The following is a 20,032-nucleotide window of genomic DNA, read 5'->3' as shown; positions in this document are numbered from 1 at the left end:
AATTAGCTTGTATAAATCATTCAAAAAACTCACAGTAATGCTGCTTAAAACACCAACAGAGAGGACATTAATCTTCCTCATTGAGAGTGCCGTGCGGGGTATTATGCAGTCATGCAACAGATGGACAGTATCAGACAGTGCTTGCTTAAAAGGTTTTGCACAGCAGCCAGCAGTCTTCACAGGGGTTGTGCATGATCTGGGTTATGGGAATCAGAAGGGATGACACACTGCAGCTGGGCTGTTCACTAGAGTGGTGAGGTCGTGTACAGGACAGACATGGTGACATGTTTAGGGACTAAGCAGCAGATATGCCTAGAACCACACACAACTCATGAAAGCATGCAAGTCCTCCTTTAACCACTTCCTTGGCTAAGCTCACTATGGACTATGGATACTATCATTTTCCTGCCCAGACTGAAACAGCAACCCAGATAACATTCTATCTGAAGTGTTTAGCTACAAACCGGCAGTTTTGGGGAAAGCAATGAGGTAACACACACAGTTGCAAAGTGGAGCTATACTGGCTGCAGCTCAAAGGAAAGACAATCCTTCATTGCTAATGTGCGATCTATCAAGGACATTGCCACATTCCCACACTATGCAGATCCCACCCAAAGCACTGTACATGCTTCAGAGGAGAGTTCTGAACTGTAAATGGCCAAACACAGAAGCCACTGTAGGAGTGAGGGCTGGCCAAGAGGCTCTGAGAGCATCACAGCCTGGAAGTTCAGGGATGAATGACACGGACACGCAACATCCTGGATGAGAGGCCACTGCATCCAGCTCACCCAGAACTGCAATGTCAGTAGCTGCAGTTCCCTCCTCTGTCAGCCAAGGCAGTCTGGCACATGAAGGATGTTTTATGCACTCAACAGAAACACACAAGTGAGGGTATGACTTCTCCACATAAAGAATATCCCCTGCTCACAGGGAATTGCTACATTTTACTACAAATAGCCTTAAATATTTAAAATATTTGAATATTTAATTCTGTTTACAATATTGCTGAAGAACATAAAATCCCAGTGTGGTACAGAACATCATGGAATGTTGCCCACAAAAAGGCATTAAGCTGAGCTCTTGCTACCATCCTACCCCTAACCCAGGGATAAGAGGTGTCTGTCTTATGGGCAGCCTTGGGCAGGATGTCATAGCTTCTGAGTACAGTCCCCTGTACAGAAGGCCTGAAAATGTATGTGCAATTTTTTTCCCATTTCAGACAATAAAATTCACCAGTGTAGCTATAGTGAAATAAAGTACTGACCAATTTATAAAAGCAGGCATCTACAGCACACAATGAAGTAACAAAATACAGAGGTTTATTGATAACTGCATGTTCTGTCATTTGATTTCCAATCCCCTTCTGTCCCAGAGAAATACTCAGATCAATCTTACTTGATGAGTTGAAAACATTGTTTAGATTCCAAAGAAAGAAATGCAAGAAAATTAACATAGTTTAACTAATTTAAGGCCTAGTTAGAAGTTTCTGTTTAAAAGACAGGCACTGAAGCCAATGCACATCAGGTACTAAAAGATGCCAAATGCTTGATATTGCAGATAGCACCAACTATATCAGAGCCTGCAGTGCAGGAAGCAGCCTCTGGTTGACTTTTCCACATGACAAGCTTCCTGTCAAGTACTGGAACAAGGAACTGAAACGGCTAATGTGTCTGAGACTCATCCAGAGGCTAGAGCACAGACTCAGGAAGAGCTGCTAGAAAATACATGTTTGGAAGTAACATAAGTTCATTCCAGGGTTGCAGTCTGAACTACTGCCTTGTTTTCCTGGGGGGGAAAAATAACAGGCAGCTCCAAACCAATCTGAAAGGTACAAAGGCATTGAAATCCCTACTTTCCATGGCTGTTTCTATCCTAGCACTGCCCCATATATTTCACCATTTGAAAAGACAACTAAGTCTTAAAGCAGTCACCCACCGCTGCTGACACAAGGGAACTGCATGGCTTAGGAAGCATTACAATCACAGAGAGGTTTAGCACCTGGCCCAGCATCCCATCTCAATGGCAGCAGTTCCCAGGGAACATGGGCTAGAACAGCAGTGGATATACACAATAAGGCCACTTGGTCTTTGGCATACCTGACCAACTCCTGTTTTGATATGTCAGATTTAAAAGGTCAGTATTCAATATATTTAACAGTAAGCACCTAATGTTAACATTCATATACCAATGCTCTGGATATGATCATAAAATCCATTCAGAGAACAAACCCTCCCCCAAAAACATCTGTGCAAAACATGCACACCTTCCAAACATGATTTACAACAGACTTTAGCAATAGAAACCTTCTGTTTGTGCTGGCTTTGTTTTTCCAACTAAGGTAATCTACAGCAAAATCAACTACAGCTCTAGGTTGGGGAGAACTTACATAGTTCTCCCAACCTTACCAACAAAAATTTGAGACAGTCAAAGGCAAAGGTAAGGCTGATGAAAGACAAGAGACTTCACTAACAGGCTCGGCACAGGCAAAACCAACAGGAAATTCACTGTGGTGGAGACAGGAGAACAGTCCTGGTTTCCACAGGGAACCAAGTGAAAACATGGACTGAAGCTAAGCCCTTTCTACACAGGCTGGGTCAGAGTGACCTGGCTGACATCTCAGCATATTCCCCATGGTAACTGTAAACTTCCAAGTTGCCTCTGTTCAAAGAGTACCATAAAGCTATTGTTTGCACCCACATCTTTACCAGAAAACCTACAAGCACTCAACTAGAGGCACCTACATGAAACAGCATGTTGGACTGCCACACATGAAGAGCTAGTCACAGTAATCAGCAGATTACTAAAGGCATCCAAAAGACCTGAATATCTGGGCAGGGGCAGACCACAATCTTTACAAACATATGATGGTTTATGAGCATAAAAGAAACCTTCAGCATATTTTGTCCTTGTATCAGCAATCATGTGCTGCAAAGCAAGAAAGGAGAAAAAGAAGCAATGACTGAAGACACTCTTAACCTTGGCAGCACTACTTGTTCCAGTGGAACATATTTATATTCATGTGACTGCAAGTCAGCTCACACTGTGAAGCTGCATTCCATTGCCATGGGGAAAGCCCAGCCTACCTGCTGTGCTTCAGAATCTTCAGGTGTGACCTCCAGGCCCCCTCCCATTCACAATGTTTGACATGTTGACTGTGTGGATAAGCCTGACTCCACAAGAGTGTCCTGAGCCATGAGCTAGGTAAGAACCTAACAGTCTGAGGAACTCACCACTAAGTAGCACTGATTTTTCACAAAGTTACACTAATGTCCCACTCTGCCACCCACCCAGGCAGGCCAATACTCACATCTTCCACAAGGCACCCATTCCCTCCCTAGCCCTCCCTCCCCAAATCACCAGGTTATCTTTCCTACACACTCTAACATAACCCTCATCCATCTGCCTAAGTATCTATTCACAAGCAATAGTGTATAAACTGACCTCGCCACCACAGACAAGAGTTTCTCCATTAGGGACAGTGACACAATGACCCTAATAGAATGCAATGCTGGATTTCCCCCCTGGCGGATTGAGGACTTTGTTGTGTGAGCGTGGCCTTGGCCCTAGTCGGGGTTCATGATTGTCTATCTTGGGTTCTGGCTCCTTGCATCGCTCCTCTTTGCCCAGAGCTTTTTTCTCGCCTCCATCTTCCAGGTGTGGTTTGATATTTTCTGTAGCTGCGTTAAAGAAAACAGATTAGATCATCAGATCAATTACTATTCTGTAGTACAGTAAGTGCCTCATCTTCTGTGGGCCACATTAGTTCCCACATCTCCCATCCACAGCACATCAAGGTTTCTCATTATCTGTTCATTTTTCCTGAAGCAAACAGGTGCTAAGAATTTCACTTTTCACAACAATTTCTCTCTTCCTTCAGCAATCTTTCTAAGAAGGATATAAAGACTGAGCAATACACCTTCAGAATTATTTTGGCAGTTGCAGGCAATTAAGAGATACAACGTACCAATCAATCCTTTCACACTGAGCTTGAAAGCAGAGGTCCCATCATTCTTTAATAATTCTTTAATAATTAGCTGAGCAAGAATACATTTTGTCAGTCAGCTATTTATTATTTACAACTACAGAAGGCCAAAATTACCCATTTGAAGGAGATGGCAATATACAGATGCCATACATGGATTCCATACATATCTGTATGTAACACACATGGCATCAAGCAAAGTATAAATACACAGACACAGAGTATCATGACTCATGCCTGTGTTCACTTCAGTAAGAGGAAGAGAACCATTTCCCTGAGACAAGTGATTAGATTTCTGACTAAACTTTTCAGTCATATTATCCTAAAATCACAAGACTAAGGCTAGTGTTTAAGCAGAAGCACAAGAAACTTCCTCAGAGCTTATCTTTCCAAAGAGAACAGAGAAAATAATTTCTCTTGCTGACCTTCTAGCTTCTTTGGTGTTTCCTCTTCTTTCAAGACAATGTGATCCTGCAAAGAAATCAAAAACTATCTTAGTGTATTATTGCTCTCAAACAGCAAGTCTGTCACAAAGTCCTTCTGGAAGTTTTGCTTCATTTCTAATAGATCACTGATCAAGTAAAAGTAAGCAGTGTGCAGCCCTTCATCCCCTCCACTTCTACAGAAACCCAAAAGCAGGGGGACCAATCTTCTATGTTATGGCAAGGTGCACATCTCAGACAATTCACTGAAACATGGATGAAGAGGCTACGTTAGATCATCAAAACGGTAAGCACAGCAGTGGTGGGTTAATTGCCAGACTCGATTTTACAGGTCTTCTCCAACCTTAAGGATTCACTGATTTTAAGGTCAGGAATTACCATTCCTGTCAAGCACCTGCCATCACCCAGGAGAAGCTGGTATACACAACTATAATACAACCAGCCCTTGAAGACCCTATTTGTATGCAGCAATTCCTGTCTTCAAGGACAGCAAGTATCCCAACAGTCAGGTAATAATCAAAACATTTTAAGACCGTTTTCCCAACAATCTCAATTGACTGTTGGAAAGACACAGCAACACTTCAGAGAAGTGTTTTCCCACCCATGAAACTCAACTTGCAGTAGTTTTTTGTAAATATCCTGTCTTCTTTCCATCCCAGTATCTCCCACAATTTCAATGCTCTAATTAATGACATAAGAATTTCCAAAATGTTGTCCTCCATTTAGTCAGGAATTCATAGGAATTAAAGTTACATTTCTAAAAAAAGTAACTAAAAAGAAACAGCGACCATCCCAATAAAGGAGTACAGAGAAACAAAGCAAAACCCTCTCCTACACCAACAGCACTACTCCTGCCAAAACCTAGCTCCCAGTCTTATTTTTCCTCCTCCTTGCATATGGCCCCTACTCAGAATATGCATAAAAAGAAAGCACTCTACCAACACTTTAAATTTAAGGGGAAAATAAAGGCAAGAAAGTTAAATTGGACTGATCCTTTCTTCCTAAGCTTCCACAAAAAACTAGAGTCGTTTTCAGCACAATGACAATTTCTGTTCCAGTTCCAGCCACAACGGGGTTATTTTTGCAGTAGCCAGGGAGGGCATGGCCAGAACCTGGAGCTTATTCTTTACCACATCATGTGCAAGGGGTGGGGGGAAGAGGTCCCTTCTGGCCTGCAGTGGTGGCTGAGTGGTTGGGGCAGTGCCTTGTTCACATGGTGAGCATTCAAGTGTGAATTGTTCATCCTTCTTGTACACTCCATTATAAATTTTGTGCTGTTACTGTTCTTTTCCTATCTCATTGCTGTTTCCAGTAAATTGTTGTTATTTCAACCCATGATTTTTACCTTTTGTGCCTCCAATTTCCCTCCCCAGCCACAGGGGGAAGGGGGAGGGGAGTGTGAGTGGTGCATGGTTTGGAGTGTTTTCAGTGGGAACACTAAACTAGGGAATACCATTCCTAAACCACATCAGTTTCATAGAATGTTAAATTTCTGTGCTATCTGACATGCCAAAGACATTATCAGCATAATATCTACTCACTTATTAGTATTTACTTAGAGTAAGGCAGCAGGTTGTAAATCTGTATATAGGGCACTTAAATACAGTAACTGGTAATGTATCCTGCTTTTTCCAAACCCAGATATGGTCATAACTACAAGCAACTATTACACATCCCAGCTTTAAGATCAAAAGTCAACTGTATAACCTATGTGTAACAACTGTAACACTATACCAAGAGACACTTTACACTTTTGTCTATCAGGAATCAAGTACCTGCTGGGCCTGACACCACTGATCCCAAGTGTAGAGGAATTCCTTGTGGAGTGGGGGCATAGGATACCCCAGGAGAGCTTGGGCAACCCAGGGCTGTTGCAGAAGTACCCCTGACGGGGCCTCAGGCTGAAGATAGGCTTGCAAGGCACCTGCTAGCCAGCAGCCTTGAACAGCCTTGGGTCAGCTCACCCACTGCTTAGAGGCTTTCTCATGGGAAAGGGGCGTGAACTTTGCAAAGTATAACTTGGTGAAGGTAAACAATAAAACTGGAGCACAATGCTCAAATCGTATCGGTGTTCGTGTCGTGACTCTGGCTGGTTCCCCTGCACCCGGGAACCTCCCCCTGCTACACCTGGCGCCCGAACAGGGACCCGGTGAGTTTTGCTACATGCAGGTTCGCTTAAATGCAGTAAGACTGAATTTCATCGTATCGGTGCGGCGGAACCAGGGGAGCCAGAGCAGGTGGCCCCAAAGCCAAGTAAAGCCGGGGGCCCAGTCTCAAAGCTGAATAGAAAGCCGGAGGATAAGCCCCAAAGCCAAGTAAAGCAGGGGGCTAAACCTCAAAGCTGAGTGGCCAGAGACCGCAATTTCGCATGGCTAAGCGCGCACCTGCAGCAAAGCAGCTATGGATTATGAGGTGGGGACTCGACTCCTAGCCAGTATCCTCTCTAAGAGAGGCGATATCGTGAAAGACCGAGATCTCAATGCCCTCGTTACGTGGGCCCAGGAACACGGGTGTGTGGAATACACTTTGCTTTTGTTCTCAACCGAAGCGTGGGGGAAGTTGGAAACGAATTGTGGCTGTCCACGATTGAGGATGGAAAGGAAGCTAAAGAAGCTAAAGCTCTCGGCTTAACCTGGAGAGCAGTAACTGGCACTCTGGGAGAGATGAAAGCAGAGAGGACAGTGGCCGTGGCCGCCATGGAGGCTTTAGGGAGTGGCGGCTCCAGGAACAGAACAGACAGGGGTCTTATGAAGCAGGGGCCGGGGACCAGGGCGGAGTCCAGGGTAGCACAGTTCTTCGGGCTGGCCGCGAAAAGACCGATTAAAGGCACAGCAGCACCCATCTGCTCACTGCGGGAGTTGCTGGACTTGGCAGGGAAGGAAGTTACCCCTCCGAAGTCTGAGGGAGAAACGGCTGTGAAGGTGGAAGCAGAGCCGCCCGACTCAGGGGGCGGGGCACAGGCAGACGAAGGAGAAACAGGCAGTCCTGGTGCCCGGCCGAAAGTGGCAGCGCAAACCAGCGGTCCTAATGCCCGGCTGAAAGCGGCGGCGCACAACCCCCCTCTGCCAGACAGCGGAGCAACGTCTGGCAGCGAAGCGGCTTCTGCGGTTTCGTTGCCTGCAGAGCCAGAGCCAGCCAGGGCTGCCGGGGGTAAGCCCCAAGAGGGGGAGCAGCACCGAGAGGTGATGCAAGAAGTAATCAAAAGGCTTGCTGAATTATCTACACGGCAGGACGCGCTGGAGTCCAAGGCTTGTGATATTACACCATCAGCACTGTGGCGTCCCGTGGCCCCACCGGTCAAGTTACCACCCAGAGCTCCTACGTTCCCATCGTGAGAATCGGGCACAGTGCCTACAGCCCCTCCCTTCCCGCAAGGGGAGGTGCAGCCATTGTTTCCATCAGCCCCGACAGGGAGGACTGACCCATTGCAAAGGAGATGGAATGGAGTTATCCATGATGCAATCATTGAGGATGATTGGCAAGCAGTGAATGCCCTCGCTTGCCCTGTACAGATACAAGGGGACACTGCAAAGTGGGAACCCCATGACTGGAAGATCTTGCAGCAAGCCAAGCAAACGGTCACCATACATGGCTCGTGGTCTGAAGCTGCACGAAGCGTTCTGCAGTTTATCTTTACAGCAGATGTCCTGTGTCCTAATGATTGCATCAGCATCGCACAGTTGTTATTAACCCCTTCACAGTTCCTGCTTTGGGAGCGAACGTGGAAGCAGCTAGCACAAGAAGAAGCTAGCAAGCACCAAGGTGATACACAAGACCCACTTTATGTGCTCCAAGCTGACATGCTAACTGGGAGTGGGGCTTATGGAGTGACAGTGACACAGCTGACCATGCCCATAGTCATTCATCAGTTGTCACAGACTCTTGCCCACAAAGCCTTGTTGTCAGTACCTGAAAAGAAGAAGTCTCCCCCGTATGCAGGAGTCCGACAGGGGCTGTCAGAGCCATATGGTCAGTTCATCGACTGTTTGTCAGCAGCCTTAAAGGATGCAACTGAGTTCTCTGAAGAGCTCCAAGAGCAAATGTTCCGAACACTTGCCTTTGAAAATGCTAATAGCAGACTAAGACAATTCTTGCTACGCTGCCCCAGGGAGCAGGAGTAGACGAGATGCTCGTGCGCGCTAGCCGTGTGGAGCAGTCATCTCAAACAACTGCCTTTACTGCAACGCTGCAGAATGTCCTGCAACAACAGGGACAAGTCATCACCGCAGCACTGACCAGAGGGGTGCCCAGCAAGTGGTGCCATGCTATGCATACAGGACCCTGAAGCGAGAAGGCACAGTCAGCATCAGCTCCTGAGGAAAGTGACGCCACTACCATAACAGCTGGAACTCTGGGACCTCCATCCCGAGAAGCCTTGGGAGAGGCTGCACATGTGGCTGAGCGAGGGGGCTGAGAACTTGCCAGATCCACCACTCTCCGTAGCAGGAGAAATAGCAAGACTCTGTGGCGAACATAACAGCTGCCTTAGGTGGCTGCTACTGACTTGTGGTGGGTGTCAGGTAACCCTCTCCAAAGGCGAAACCAAGAGGGGGAGTTGCGTAAATTCTTGCACATAGCACCAGACACAGAGATAGAGTGGGGAATTGTTTTGACTGTCTTGAGACAAGGGCATTGGCGGACATCTTCAATCAGCTGTCTGCCCATTTAGATCAAGTGAAGGCAGTTCATTTGGCTAGCATCTATGTTTTACCTGGTGCTTCAGCAGCCAGGGCTCACGCTACTTGGCATAAACTTGCTTGCTGGGCGAGGGATGAGTTAAACGTAACTTCGCAGATGCTTGACGAGCTAAGCACAGATGTTGCTAGTGTTAGACATGCAGTATTATAAAATAGGACAGCCATTGATTTTCTGCTACTAGCTCACGGCCACAGCTGTGAAGAGTTATGTGCTGTATGAATCTTTCTGACCGCTCTGTCTCAATTCACAAGCACCTCTCTGACCTCCAGAGGGGCCTACACAACCTTCGGGAGACAGACGACCCTATTGGAGATTGGCTTAAGGGTCTGGGTATCACCGGATGGCTGCGTACCTTGGTAGTAGAAGGCTGCTGATTGCTATTTGTAGTTATATTAAGCTTAATAATACTTGGGTGTATTTTTTCTTGCCTTAAAGCGGGGCTGCAGAAAATCATCAACCAGACCTGGGTTGCCCAAAAAGAAAACAGGGGATATGTAGAGGAATTCCTTGTGGAGCGGGGGCATAGGATGCCCCAGGAGAGCTTGGGCATCCCAGGGCTGTTGCAGAAGTACCCCTGACGGGGCCTCAGGCTGAAGATAGGCTTGCAAGGCACCTGCTAGCCAGCAGCCTTGAACAGCCTTGGGAAAAGGTATACACTGGTCAGCTCACCCGCTGCTTAGAGGCTTTCTCATGGGAAAGGGGCGTGAACTTTGCGAAGTATAACTTGGTGAAGGTAAACAATAAAACTGGAGCCTGATGCTCAAATCGTATCGGTGTTCGTGTCGTGACTCCGGCTGGCTCTCCTGCACCTGGGACCCCCCCCCCCCGCTAAACCCAAGTTCACTTTTTCACTGTTGATCACTTAAGCCTAATCTCCTGCTGAAGTGCTTTCAAGGTGACTGTAGATACATGTATTTAAGAGAGGAGAGGTGAAGTGTGCAGCCAGTCCTCACAAAGGTTTATGACTTTAGCTCACCAACTCCCAAGTTTGCATCAAAATCACACCTGCCAAACTGCAGAATAAGAAGTCTCTCCTCCCTATCCAGTTTAAATGCCTCTTAGCTCTGTCAAGAACTCCAGCTGTACCTCACTCACAAGAAAGATCAAAAGCTTTTTTCTCTTCTTTTTTTTTTTTTTGAACGCACATCCACAGTCTAATTAATGCTTTTACAACAAACTGCAGAGATCTGATACACCCAAAATAGCAAGCTATCAAAGAGACTTTGGGAATAACTGTCTAACTCAAAGTCACTCCATGCACATTCAGTTCTGTTCTTAAGGAGAGCACAGGCACGTGACAGAGTGTGACAGGACCCCAGAGCTGCTGGCTTCTTGGTCTGACAGCAACAGAAGTACAAATACCTTGGGCTTGTTCGGGTGTGCTCGCACAATGCTGGGAGAGACAGGAGACCCAAAGATATCGCTTGTCTTCCCACCAGGTGGATTCATGCGTGGACGAGGCTGAGCAGAACTAGAGTCCTCAAAAATGCCACTTTCTTTTCCTCCTGCAAGGCAGTTGTTAAGACTTTTTTTCTAGATTAGTTTTATCACACTATAGTAAAAAAAATCAAAACCAATATAATTCAAAGACTTCTACAACCCTGCTGCCTAGGGTTGTAGAAGGGACTTCCTTTTATTTGCCTAGTTGAAATCCTTTGTTACAATTCACCTGTGGATCTCAAATTGAGCCAACTGCTCATACAGCTTTACAATAGAAGCTGTTTCCTTTCATCATTTCTTAGAACCTCAATTTGGAAAGAATTAAGACCTGGATGATGTGCTAAGAAGTCTGTGAACATGCAGATCACTGAAATATTCATATATTCAGAAGTCTGAAGAGATACATTGTTCAAACCCACTCAGTATATAAAAATGCAACAGAAGAAGACAGAACCCAATGTTCCAGTTTAGGAACACAAAACCATACTATGCTGCAATCCAGGGCCCAGTCACACGGAAAGAGGGGGCAGCTTTTACCTGGAGGGTTTGTTCTTTTTGGAATGTTCTGAGGTTGTTCTGATGCTCCAAAGATATTGGATGCCATCCGATGTGGTCTGCTTGAAGAAGACACCTCCTCTGTACTCCCAAAGAGATTACTAGAATCTCCTCCTGGGGGCTTCAATACCCTATATCACAGAATGAGGAACAAGATACAAAAACTCTTTTAAAATTTATAGCATTCAACATATCTGGTGTCCCCTTCCCATTCTCTCCTTGTATGTAACTATTCTGATTTTAATTTACATTAAGTAATTCTGCTATATCCATGAAGTATCTACTTTTCAAGAGCTGTTTTAATATTCTTAAGTTCAGCACAAATATTGCCAACATCCTAGTTAGTCAACTTGATCATTAAGCTATCTATGATTACTTGGAATGATCCTAACACTGCCACCTACACAAATGGCTACGCTATCTGCGGTGTTCCAGAAACAACAGAGATTAAGAGAAGCCATGACTGGTTAGGGTTTTAAAAATAACCATTACAGAATCAGACTTTCTGCTAAACTGCACATACCAACTTTGAATCTGTCATACAATTCAAACCCTTTTAAATAAAGGCAGACATTTCATAACTACTAAAAATTTTACTAGTCTCAATCATCAGTTATCACAGTACCTGCTGTAGTTATGAATGGAGAGAGAATACCAAAAAGCCAATTTTTTAGTGGTCGAGCTGCAAATCCATTAAAACTAAAGCTTTGCAACAGAGGATAGCAAATGATCTCCAGAAAAATTGGAGCTTAAAACAAAAATGATCTAACTTCTTGAAAACTTACCAAAAGTCATGCTTGTCCTTCAGGAGTAATTCCATAGTTAATGCCTATGTCTTGTTCAACAGACTACGAGTCCTGCCCCAAAAAGGAACCAGACCACTATTTGGGAGTAGAATCAGTGGAATTAATTGGAAAATTAACAGAAAAAGCACAGGAAAGAGATGAATACCTAAATATGGCTGTAAAGAAGCTCAGCAAAGAAAAGGACCTGAGAGTGCTGGTTGACAGTGGCTGAACACGAGCTGGGTGTGCCCAGGTGGGCAAGAAGGCCAATGACATCCTGGCCTGTACCAGGACCAGTGTGGCCACCCAAACCAGGACAGAAACCTGTGCTGGACACTGGTGAGGCACCTCAAATTGTGGGGGCAGTTTTGGGCACCTCACAACAAGAAAGACTAAGGGGCTGGAGCATATCCAGCAAAGAGAGTGGAGCAGGGCAAGGGTCTGGAGCACCAGGAGCAGCTGAAGGAGCTGGGGGGGCTAGGCTTGGAGAAAAGGAGGCTCAGGGGGCACCTTCTGGCTCTCCACAACTCCCTGACAGGATGGGGCTGCGGATAGGGCTCTGCTCCCAGGGAACAGGGACAAGACAAGAGGAAACAGCCTCAAGTTGTGGCAGGGGAGGGCAGACTGGACATCAGAAGGAATTTCGTCACAGGAAAGGTTGTTAAACATTGGAATGGGCTGCCCAGGGCAGTGGTGGAGTCACCATCCCTGGAGGTATTCACGAAATGACTGAATGTGGCACTTAATGCTCTGGTCTAGTTGACAAGCAGTCAAAGGTTGAACTCTGCCACCTCAGAGGGCTTTTCCAACCTTAATGATTCTGGGATTCTGTATCAAAAATAATCTTTACAGTTACATCTACCAATTTTCCACAGTCTCAGCAGCTGAACAAAGGTAGTAGCTCATTTATACGACTTCTAATCTGAACCCTTGATCTGGAACCTAAGGTAACCTTTACTTTTAAACCAAGAGAACAGTTACAAATTGCAAGACCTTGATCCCATGTACCTGAACACAATTCAAATGTCAGTGAATTATTACAACCTCTTCTCTCCCTAGCCCTGTGACAGCAGCATGCCATTCCAGGTGAGCTATGCCGAGCATAAAATGAGGTTCCTCTTGGTGCCAAGATCTACTCCAGTTTAAGATTTAATTTCACAAAAGTAGAGATATTTGGCTGCTCTGTCAGAAAATTAGCTTTGTGCACATTTCAGATCTCAAGATGCAGAAAGCAGTTTTACACTCTGGGAAGAAGGAGAAAAAAGTTCCTCTTTTAGTCTGGGAATAGTTTATCTAGATAGTACTAGACTCAGAGGGACTGTCTTTGCTGGCCAATTTCAATATTTTAATCCTTACTATGACTATGGATTTAATAAATGCCCTTAGCTTGAGGAGTAACTAGAATTTCAGCAGACAGGACAACTTCTTGTGCACAGATCATACAAAGCTTATTTATTTACAATTTAGTGTCCAACAGACTACAGATCCAACTAGCCTCTGTGCTCTCTATATATCTTAGAAGATTTAAACCCACTATTAAAGCAGACATTGTATAGGTAAATTATGAATTTCAATCATTCACAATGGTCCAGAAACCGAGGCAGTTTAAGTATTTGAAGTGGGGAGACTTAAGGAAAAGGGAACTCTACAAAAAAGTAGTTTGGGAAGGGGGTCTCTGTTAAAATGGAGTCCTCTCACTTAATTTAAATGATTTTTGACTTTACCTGTTCTTTTCAGCTATTTTTTTTTAACTGCATCTAGTCTTTCTTGCGTTCCAACTACACTAAGTATACCAGCAAAAAGACTAAAAGGAAGTAAAAAGCTGTTTATACAGCTGGAGTCTCTTACACCCCAGATTCACTCAATTTACCATGCTGTTTGCTTAACACATGCATACAAGCATAGGAGGGAATAATAAAATAACTACACTCAGAATTTTTTTTTTGGTTTAAGAAAAATAGCCAGTCATAAGAATCAAATTACTTCTCATTCCTGCAATGGGTTTTAAGAGCTATTGCAGAAAAATTCTGGAGAAAACTCATTTTAAGATTAAAAGTCTTGATAATTCAGTAAAGAAACTTAGAAATAAATCCAACACTGATTAATCTTATACTGTCCTCCTATTTTCAGCTTAGTATCCACACTAAGAAAACCCTACTGTTCAACAAATTAGCCAGAGGGATCACTGGTGGTGTTTACAAGGTGGAAATCAGCAAAAGTACCTTTTCTGCCAGCATCACACAAAATAATCTTGACTACATACGCAAAGTGGATTTACCACCTCAATTTCAGGAACTTCTAAATGCTGGGAACCTTCCAAGCATTACATAAATGTTCAAATGGTGGTAATACCAGGTTAATAAAATTCAAACTAATACAAAGTCAGATAACTAAGTCATTCACAGGAATTACCAAAATAACCTTGAAGTACAGCAACGAAGTCTGTCAGCTGATGTCAGCAAAGAGGACAGGGCTTTGCACTCGCTCCCTCCAACCAAATATGTGGGAGACTACAAAGCTATTTTCTTTCTGTGTAGCCTCTAGAGCACTGCTGGCCTGCCTCCCTGTACTACCACGTACTCAGTTCTGGAGCAGAGCGAGACGTGCAGGTCCCCCAGACCAAGTAAGAAAATCAGGTTTCACCTGTAAATCCTAACAAAGGAAAACAGCATGCTAAACTCAGTAAGTCAAGATGAGCTGCTTCAACAGAGTACACAGAAATTTAACATATACTGTATAGCAACTTTATATAGTCATTTTAGTTTACATCAGTATTATGTCAGTTTACACAGAGACATTTTTGTGTCTTGTAGCCAGGTATGTTTGATCTTTCTTCCTTTGGGAAGGTGTTTTATTCTTTCAAATCATGAAAAAACCACCCTTTGTCTTCTACAAAATCTAAATCTGCCTTTCTCTCCCTCCCCTCCAGCAGACCAGAAGTTTGTGAATGCCTCTAAAACAGCTAAATCAAGAGCCCTATTCTGCAAGTTTAAAAGCCCCTACTAATTGCTTTGTTCTCTTCTGGCAGATTTGAAGAATTTTAATTAGCTCTTCTGATCTTCCCCCCCCCCCCCACATTCTAACACACGTGAATTTGAGTGCGCTTTCCTCATTAAGCCTTTCAGACAACCAATGGAAGGGGTGACAAGGCTTATCCATTACTTCAAGACACCCTCTACATAATTTTTTTTTTAATCCTGCCTAAAAGTTAAACACTGAAATTTTATCAGTTTTCAGACTGTTCTAATACAGTAGACAGAGCTGCATTATACATAAGAGACTCACTAAGGTGAGAGAAACTCGCAGGAAGCAGGTGTTGAGGTTTGGAACCACAGGCTCTAAGGCAAGACCAGAGGTCCAGGGGTGCTCCTGCTGTGGGATCAATAGACTCATGGCTCATTAAACAGCTCACTCCCATACAAACAGCAAACTGTGTTATGCAGCCATGCTCTTGATCTGAAAGCTCCAAGATACTCTGCAGTGGCCCCGATGGGAGCAGAGGAATACAAGCATTCCGTTTCCAAGATGGTTAAATTTACCATTGTCCGCTCTTTGCAGAAGCTGTGAAACTGCTCGTACACAGGATGAATTGAGAGTATGTTAATACAATGCATCTTTATAGCGCACAATAGCAGAATGATACAACTCTGTCCTGCTTTGCTTTTAGAAGCTCTTAGACATGCAATCCCATGTTTTATTTTGGAAAAGCAAAACTTCCTTAAAAATACAAAGTGTCATTGTTAAAGTTTAATAAAATAAAACTAGGCAGTTAATTCGATTCAGCAAACTAGTTGCTTGCCCTATCACTGTACATATTAACAGGGTCACTAGAAACACATTTCCCTGGACAATTAAGTGAAAGCTTTCACTTAAAATCTCCTTAGCATCATTTATTTCTAACTGTAATACACCTGTATTATGAAGTTCTCAAAATGCAGACACTTGTTTATAATTTCCTCGGAAAGATTTTCACTTTAGGAAGACTTATTTTTTCCTGCTTCCACAGCTGGTGGTGGTTGCTGCAGGGATTTGGAATTAGGCTCAGTTTAAATTACAGCAACTTCTACATACCAAGAACTGCAAAAAGGTTGGCATTCTCACTAAACAAGGTTTTGTTTAGGGAATGAACAGAATAAGCTGTGTCTTTAAACCAGGTACTTTTGCTCTTGATGGCACAGGCCATGAGTCAATAGTCAACGCCTCAGAGACCACGTTGCAAATCCACTGAAGGACGTGCCTGCGGTGCTGCCCCGGGCTCCGGTACAGAGCTGTGAGTGGCTCTAGCCTGCTCTCAGGCACCACAAACACACTCCGACACGGCAACGGGGAGCAAGCTGTAAGACCACCTTTGCTCGCTGTTAACTAACACGTTACAACGGTCTGCCCAGGAACCCAATTTATGCGTTAAACGTGGTTTCAAAATTACTATGAGAACAGACACTTCTGAGAGACTACACCAAGGACAGAGCATCCTCAAAAGTCTTCTAAAACCAGGTCACAGCTTGGAGCGACTGGAATGCAGGCAAACTTAAAGCATTCTTAGACAATTTCGAAACCCTTCCTCCTTCCTGCACGGGACAGCCTCGCAGATGGATTAATCACTGCACTCACGCCATGCGGTATTCAGGGTGTCTGCCCTCCTCCAAACAAAGCAATATATTTCAACTTCGTAGGGCGAAAACATGCAGACATCTGCTTCTGCAGGCGTTTGTGCTGAATCCTCCCCCTCCACAGCTTCACAGAGAGTAGCCGGGGCCCCTCGCTCCCCGTGAGTAGAAACACGGCGGGAGAAGGTGCTCCCCGGCGCTGGGCCCCTGTCCCCAAGGGGGACTCCCTGCAGGAGTTCGGGGGTCGGGCCCCCGTGTGCCCCGAGCGTGGCCTCAGCCCGAGGCAGCACCGACGGGAGCGCAACGCGGCCACTCCCCGACCTGTAAACTGAGGCACGGCGAAGACACCGACCACGCGCTGGCGTCTATCCAGCGGTACGGGAGGGATGGGCCTGCGCTCCCGCCCGCCGCGGCGAAGAGGCCCCTCAGGCTGGACCCGATCTCCTCGGCCAGAGGCTACAACCCCGCCCTGCCCCGCCCCCCCCCCACCCCCCCCGGCCCTCAGCCGGAGCTCGCACCTCCCGCGCCCGAACAAAGCCCCGCCGACGACCCCGCGCCACCACACGCCTCTTTCCCCTCATCCCGCCGAGCGTCCCCCACCGCCCCACCTGGAGCTAGGCTTGGCCGGCTCGGCCTCGGTGCCCTGGAACATGGTGGCGCTCAGCAGCTCCGCTCCACAGCTCCACTCCACCCGCGCTGCGGGGAGAGCCGGCCGCCCCGCCCCGCCCCGCCATTGGCCGGCTTAGCTGCCCATCATAACGAGCAACCTATCGAACGCAGCTCACGCGCTCGAGATCCCACCTGTCCGGCCAGCCTCGCAGAGGGAGGGAAGCTTAAAACGACCCGCGTCGGCGCTCATCCTGGATAACTTCCATTGGTTGCATTGCCCGTCCGTCGTAGGAAACTGCACAGCCATTGGCCAGAGGAAGGGCGGGGCGAGCAGCGGGAGGGCATTTAAAGGGACGGGACGGGGTGGGGTGTGTGGGCTGAGGGTTCTGAATATCAGTCTTACAGGTGGGATCTTGTGTGGGGGTTTTGGCTCGAAATGGCGATGCAAAGCAGTAATCAGGAGGAAGATCATCTTACAGAATAACCTAAGGGAGGGCTTCATAACCTGCTGCCCTCCACAGCGTTTCCGAGCTCGGGGATGTCCGAGCAGCAGCCCTGAGGCGCGGAGGGAGCGTTGCCCGGAGCAGCGCGGGAGATTTAAGCGGCTCCAGGGAGCGCGGGCGACCCGGGCGGGCGAACAGGGTGTGGAGAGGGAAGGGCGCTGCAGCACAGGCAGTTTGCTCAGTTTCTGGTCATTACAGTTGCTGAGGGAACTCAAATATATAATGTCCATTCAGCGGGGAACTGAGTCCTCTAAACTCACAAAAAAAGATGCGGTGAATCAGACTGAACTCCCAAAAAAACATGCAAAACATGCAAAAACCCCATGTAGCCACCCAGGCTTCGGGCTGTAGCTAATGCCTGAGCCTGTCAGTGGATTTTACCAGTGATGGGCAGCTGCGTCAGATGTGACCAGGTAGATGACCTGCCCAGCCTGGCATCAGAGTTACAAGACAAACTAGAAAGGCTGAGAAGTGTTAGAAAATCAGAGGCTGGTGAGACTGTGCTCTGGCCTCCCTGAGACAGGAGCAGCCACCAGAAAGGAGATCCTCTATCCGTCCCCCAGCAAGGAGCAGGTACCAGCTGTGAAGTGAGAAGCAAGTGGAGGGGAGTCTATACTCGGGGAAGCAAGCATAATGCTTCTTTGCCCACCTTGCTTTTCCCTCACAATATCCTCATAGGCAAACTCAAGAAGTGTGGGTTGGATGAGTGGACGGTAGGATGGATTGAGAACTGCCCGAGTGGCAGATCCCAGGGGCTCGTGATCAGTAGTAGAGAGTAAGGTTGGAAACCTGTCACTAGTGATGTCTCCCAGGGTTCTCTATTGGGCTCAGTGTTGTATAACTTGTTCATCAATGATTGGATGAAAGAGCAGATGCCTCCTCAGCAAGTTCACTGCTGATACAAGACTGGGAGGAGTGGCTGATAGAGGATTCAGAGGCACCTCAAAAGCTTGGGGAGATGGGCAGAGAAGAACCTTCTGAAATTCAACAAGGGGGAAATGCAGGTCCCGCACCTGTGGAGGAACAGCCCAGGGCACCGGTACAGGTTGGGAGCTGACCTCCTGGAGAGCAGTGCTGCAGAGTAGGACCTGGGTGTCCTGGTGCACAGCTATCTGTCCCTGACCAGCTGCATGCCTTGGGGCCAATAAGGCCAATGTTGTCCTGGCCTTAGAAAGTATTGCCAGCAGGTCGAGGGAGATGACCCTGCCTCTCAACTCAGCCCTGGTGAAGCCACATTTGGAGCATTGTGTACAGATCTGGGCCCCAAGAGAGACATGGAGTTCCTGGAGCAGTTCTAGCAGACTGCTACTAAGTTGGGCAAGGGTCTGGAGAATCTCTCTTATGAGGAAGGACTGAGGGAGCTGGACCTGTTCAACCTCAAGAAGAGACGGCTGAGAAGGGACCTCATTAATGTGTATAAATATCTAAAGGGTGGGTATCAAGAGAATGGACCAGGATATTCTTTCTGGTGTCAGCCAGTAGAACAAGGGGCAAAGGCAGAAACTGATGCCCAGGAAGTTCCACCCCAACATGAGGAAGAAATTCTTTACTGTGCAGTGACTGAGCACTGCCCAGAAAGGGTGTGGAGTCTCCCTCACTGGAGATACTCCAGAACCATGTAGACACAGTTCTGTACCATGTGCTCTGGAATGACCCTGCCTGGGGAGGGAAATGGGATCAGATAAGCCACTGTGGTCCCTTCCAACCTGATCGATTCTGTGATTGTTGTGTGTCAGGCCCCTATGCCTCACCTGGCCGTATTACTGTGCAACAGGGGTTGGCCAGCGTGGTGTTGAGCAGTCTGTCTGCTGTGATCCACCCTGCTCCCTGGCATGTGTCCATGGTTTGCTCAGAGTTCTGCAGCTGAAGCATGGGACAGCTGCCACATGAAAGCTGTTGGCTGCCTGGAGAACCTGCACTGAGAGGAGACGGTATAAGCTGCACCTGCAGACCCAGCATTTGCATGGCTTTTTAAACCATTTTTCATTGACTGTAACATTAGAAGGTAACATTTTCAGCTGAAGGTTTTACTTCACAGTGTTGGTGTGACCCAGCCCACTGCGGGGCTGGGGCTGCGTAATGCCAATCAATCCCAGCCCATCCCCTGGATCGAGTTTCCCCAAGAGGCAGACTCAGAGGGTGGGTCGACAGGCGGCTCAGAAGCCTAAGCCGCACCCCCTGGGCGGTGCCCGGGTACAAGCCGCCTCCTCGGTTCGGGAAAATTCTCGGTTACTCGGTGGTTCACTCGGTTCTCTGTTATAACTCCCGCCTCTCGGTTTACCACAGTGGCTCTTGTTACATTGTATCCTCCCCCTGGCTTGTAACTCATTGGTTGTTTTCCCCTTTCACCGGGGTTTTCAAATTCCCTTTAAAACTGAGGAAAAAGCCTCAGGGGACCATCCCATCCCAT

General features: G+C 46.6%; 1 protein-coding gene across 2 annotated transcripts; it reads right to left on the bottom strand.

Annotated features, from left to right (window-relative positions):
- Window positions 1–1,297: 1,297 nt before the first annotated feature.
- Window positions 1,298–17,230, bottom strand: JPT2 (Jupiter microtubule associated homolog 2). Of its 2 annotated transcripts, none has more exons than XM_042036933.1 (5): window positions 17,119–17,230; window positions 11,101–11,249; window positions 10,486–10,628; window positions 4,408–4,453; window positions 1,298–3,677 (listed from the first exon to the last, which is right to left on the bottom strand). In XM_042036933.1, the coding sequence occupies exons 1-5, from the start codon at window positions 17,160–17,162 to the stop codon at window positions 3,493–3,495; spliced, it is 567 nt and encodes a 188-aa protein (XP_041892867.1). In that variant the 5' UTR covers window positions 17,163–17,230; the 3' UTR covers window positions 1,298–3,492. The 2 variants fall into 2 exon arrangements, with proteins under 2 accessions (XP_041892867.1, XP_041892868.1); XM_042036934.1 differs by lacking the exon at window positions 17,119–17,230 and adding an exon at window positions 16,515–16,536.
- Between the last annotated feature and the right edge of the window lie 2,802 nt (window positions 17,231–20,032).

This window comes from Corvus kubaryi, unplaced genomic scaffold (genome assembly GCF_017639235.1).
Source record: "Corvus kubaryi isolate FWS band 111438036 unplaced genomic scaffold, C.kubaryi_AGA036_p1.0 37387, whole genome shotgun sequence".
NCBI lineage: Eukaryota > Metazoa > Chordata > Aves > Passeriformes > Corvidae > Corvus > Corvus kubaryi.
The sequence above is the reverse complement of the archived record's forward strand: the minus strand, read 5'-3'. Positions and strand labels throughout refer to the sequence as shown.

Coding starts and splice junctions, on each gene's coding strand:
- JPT2 (XM_042036933.1), bottom strand. CDS start 17,162: ATGTTCCAGGGCACCGAGGCCGAGCCGGCCAAGCCTAGCTCCAG. Junction 11,250..17,118: donor CCGGCCAAGCCTAGCTCCAG/GTGGGGCGGTGG, acceptor TCTGTGATATAG/GGTATTGAAGCCCCCAGGAG. Junction 3,678..4,407: donor AACACCAAAGAAGCTAGAAG/GTCAGCAAGAGA, acceptor TCTTTAACGCAG/CTACAGAAAATATCAAACCA.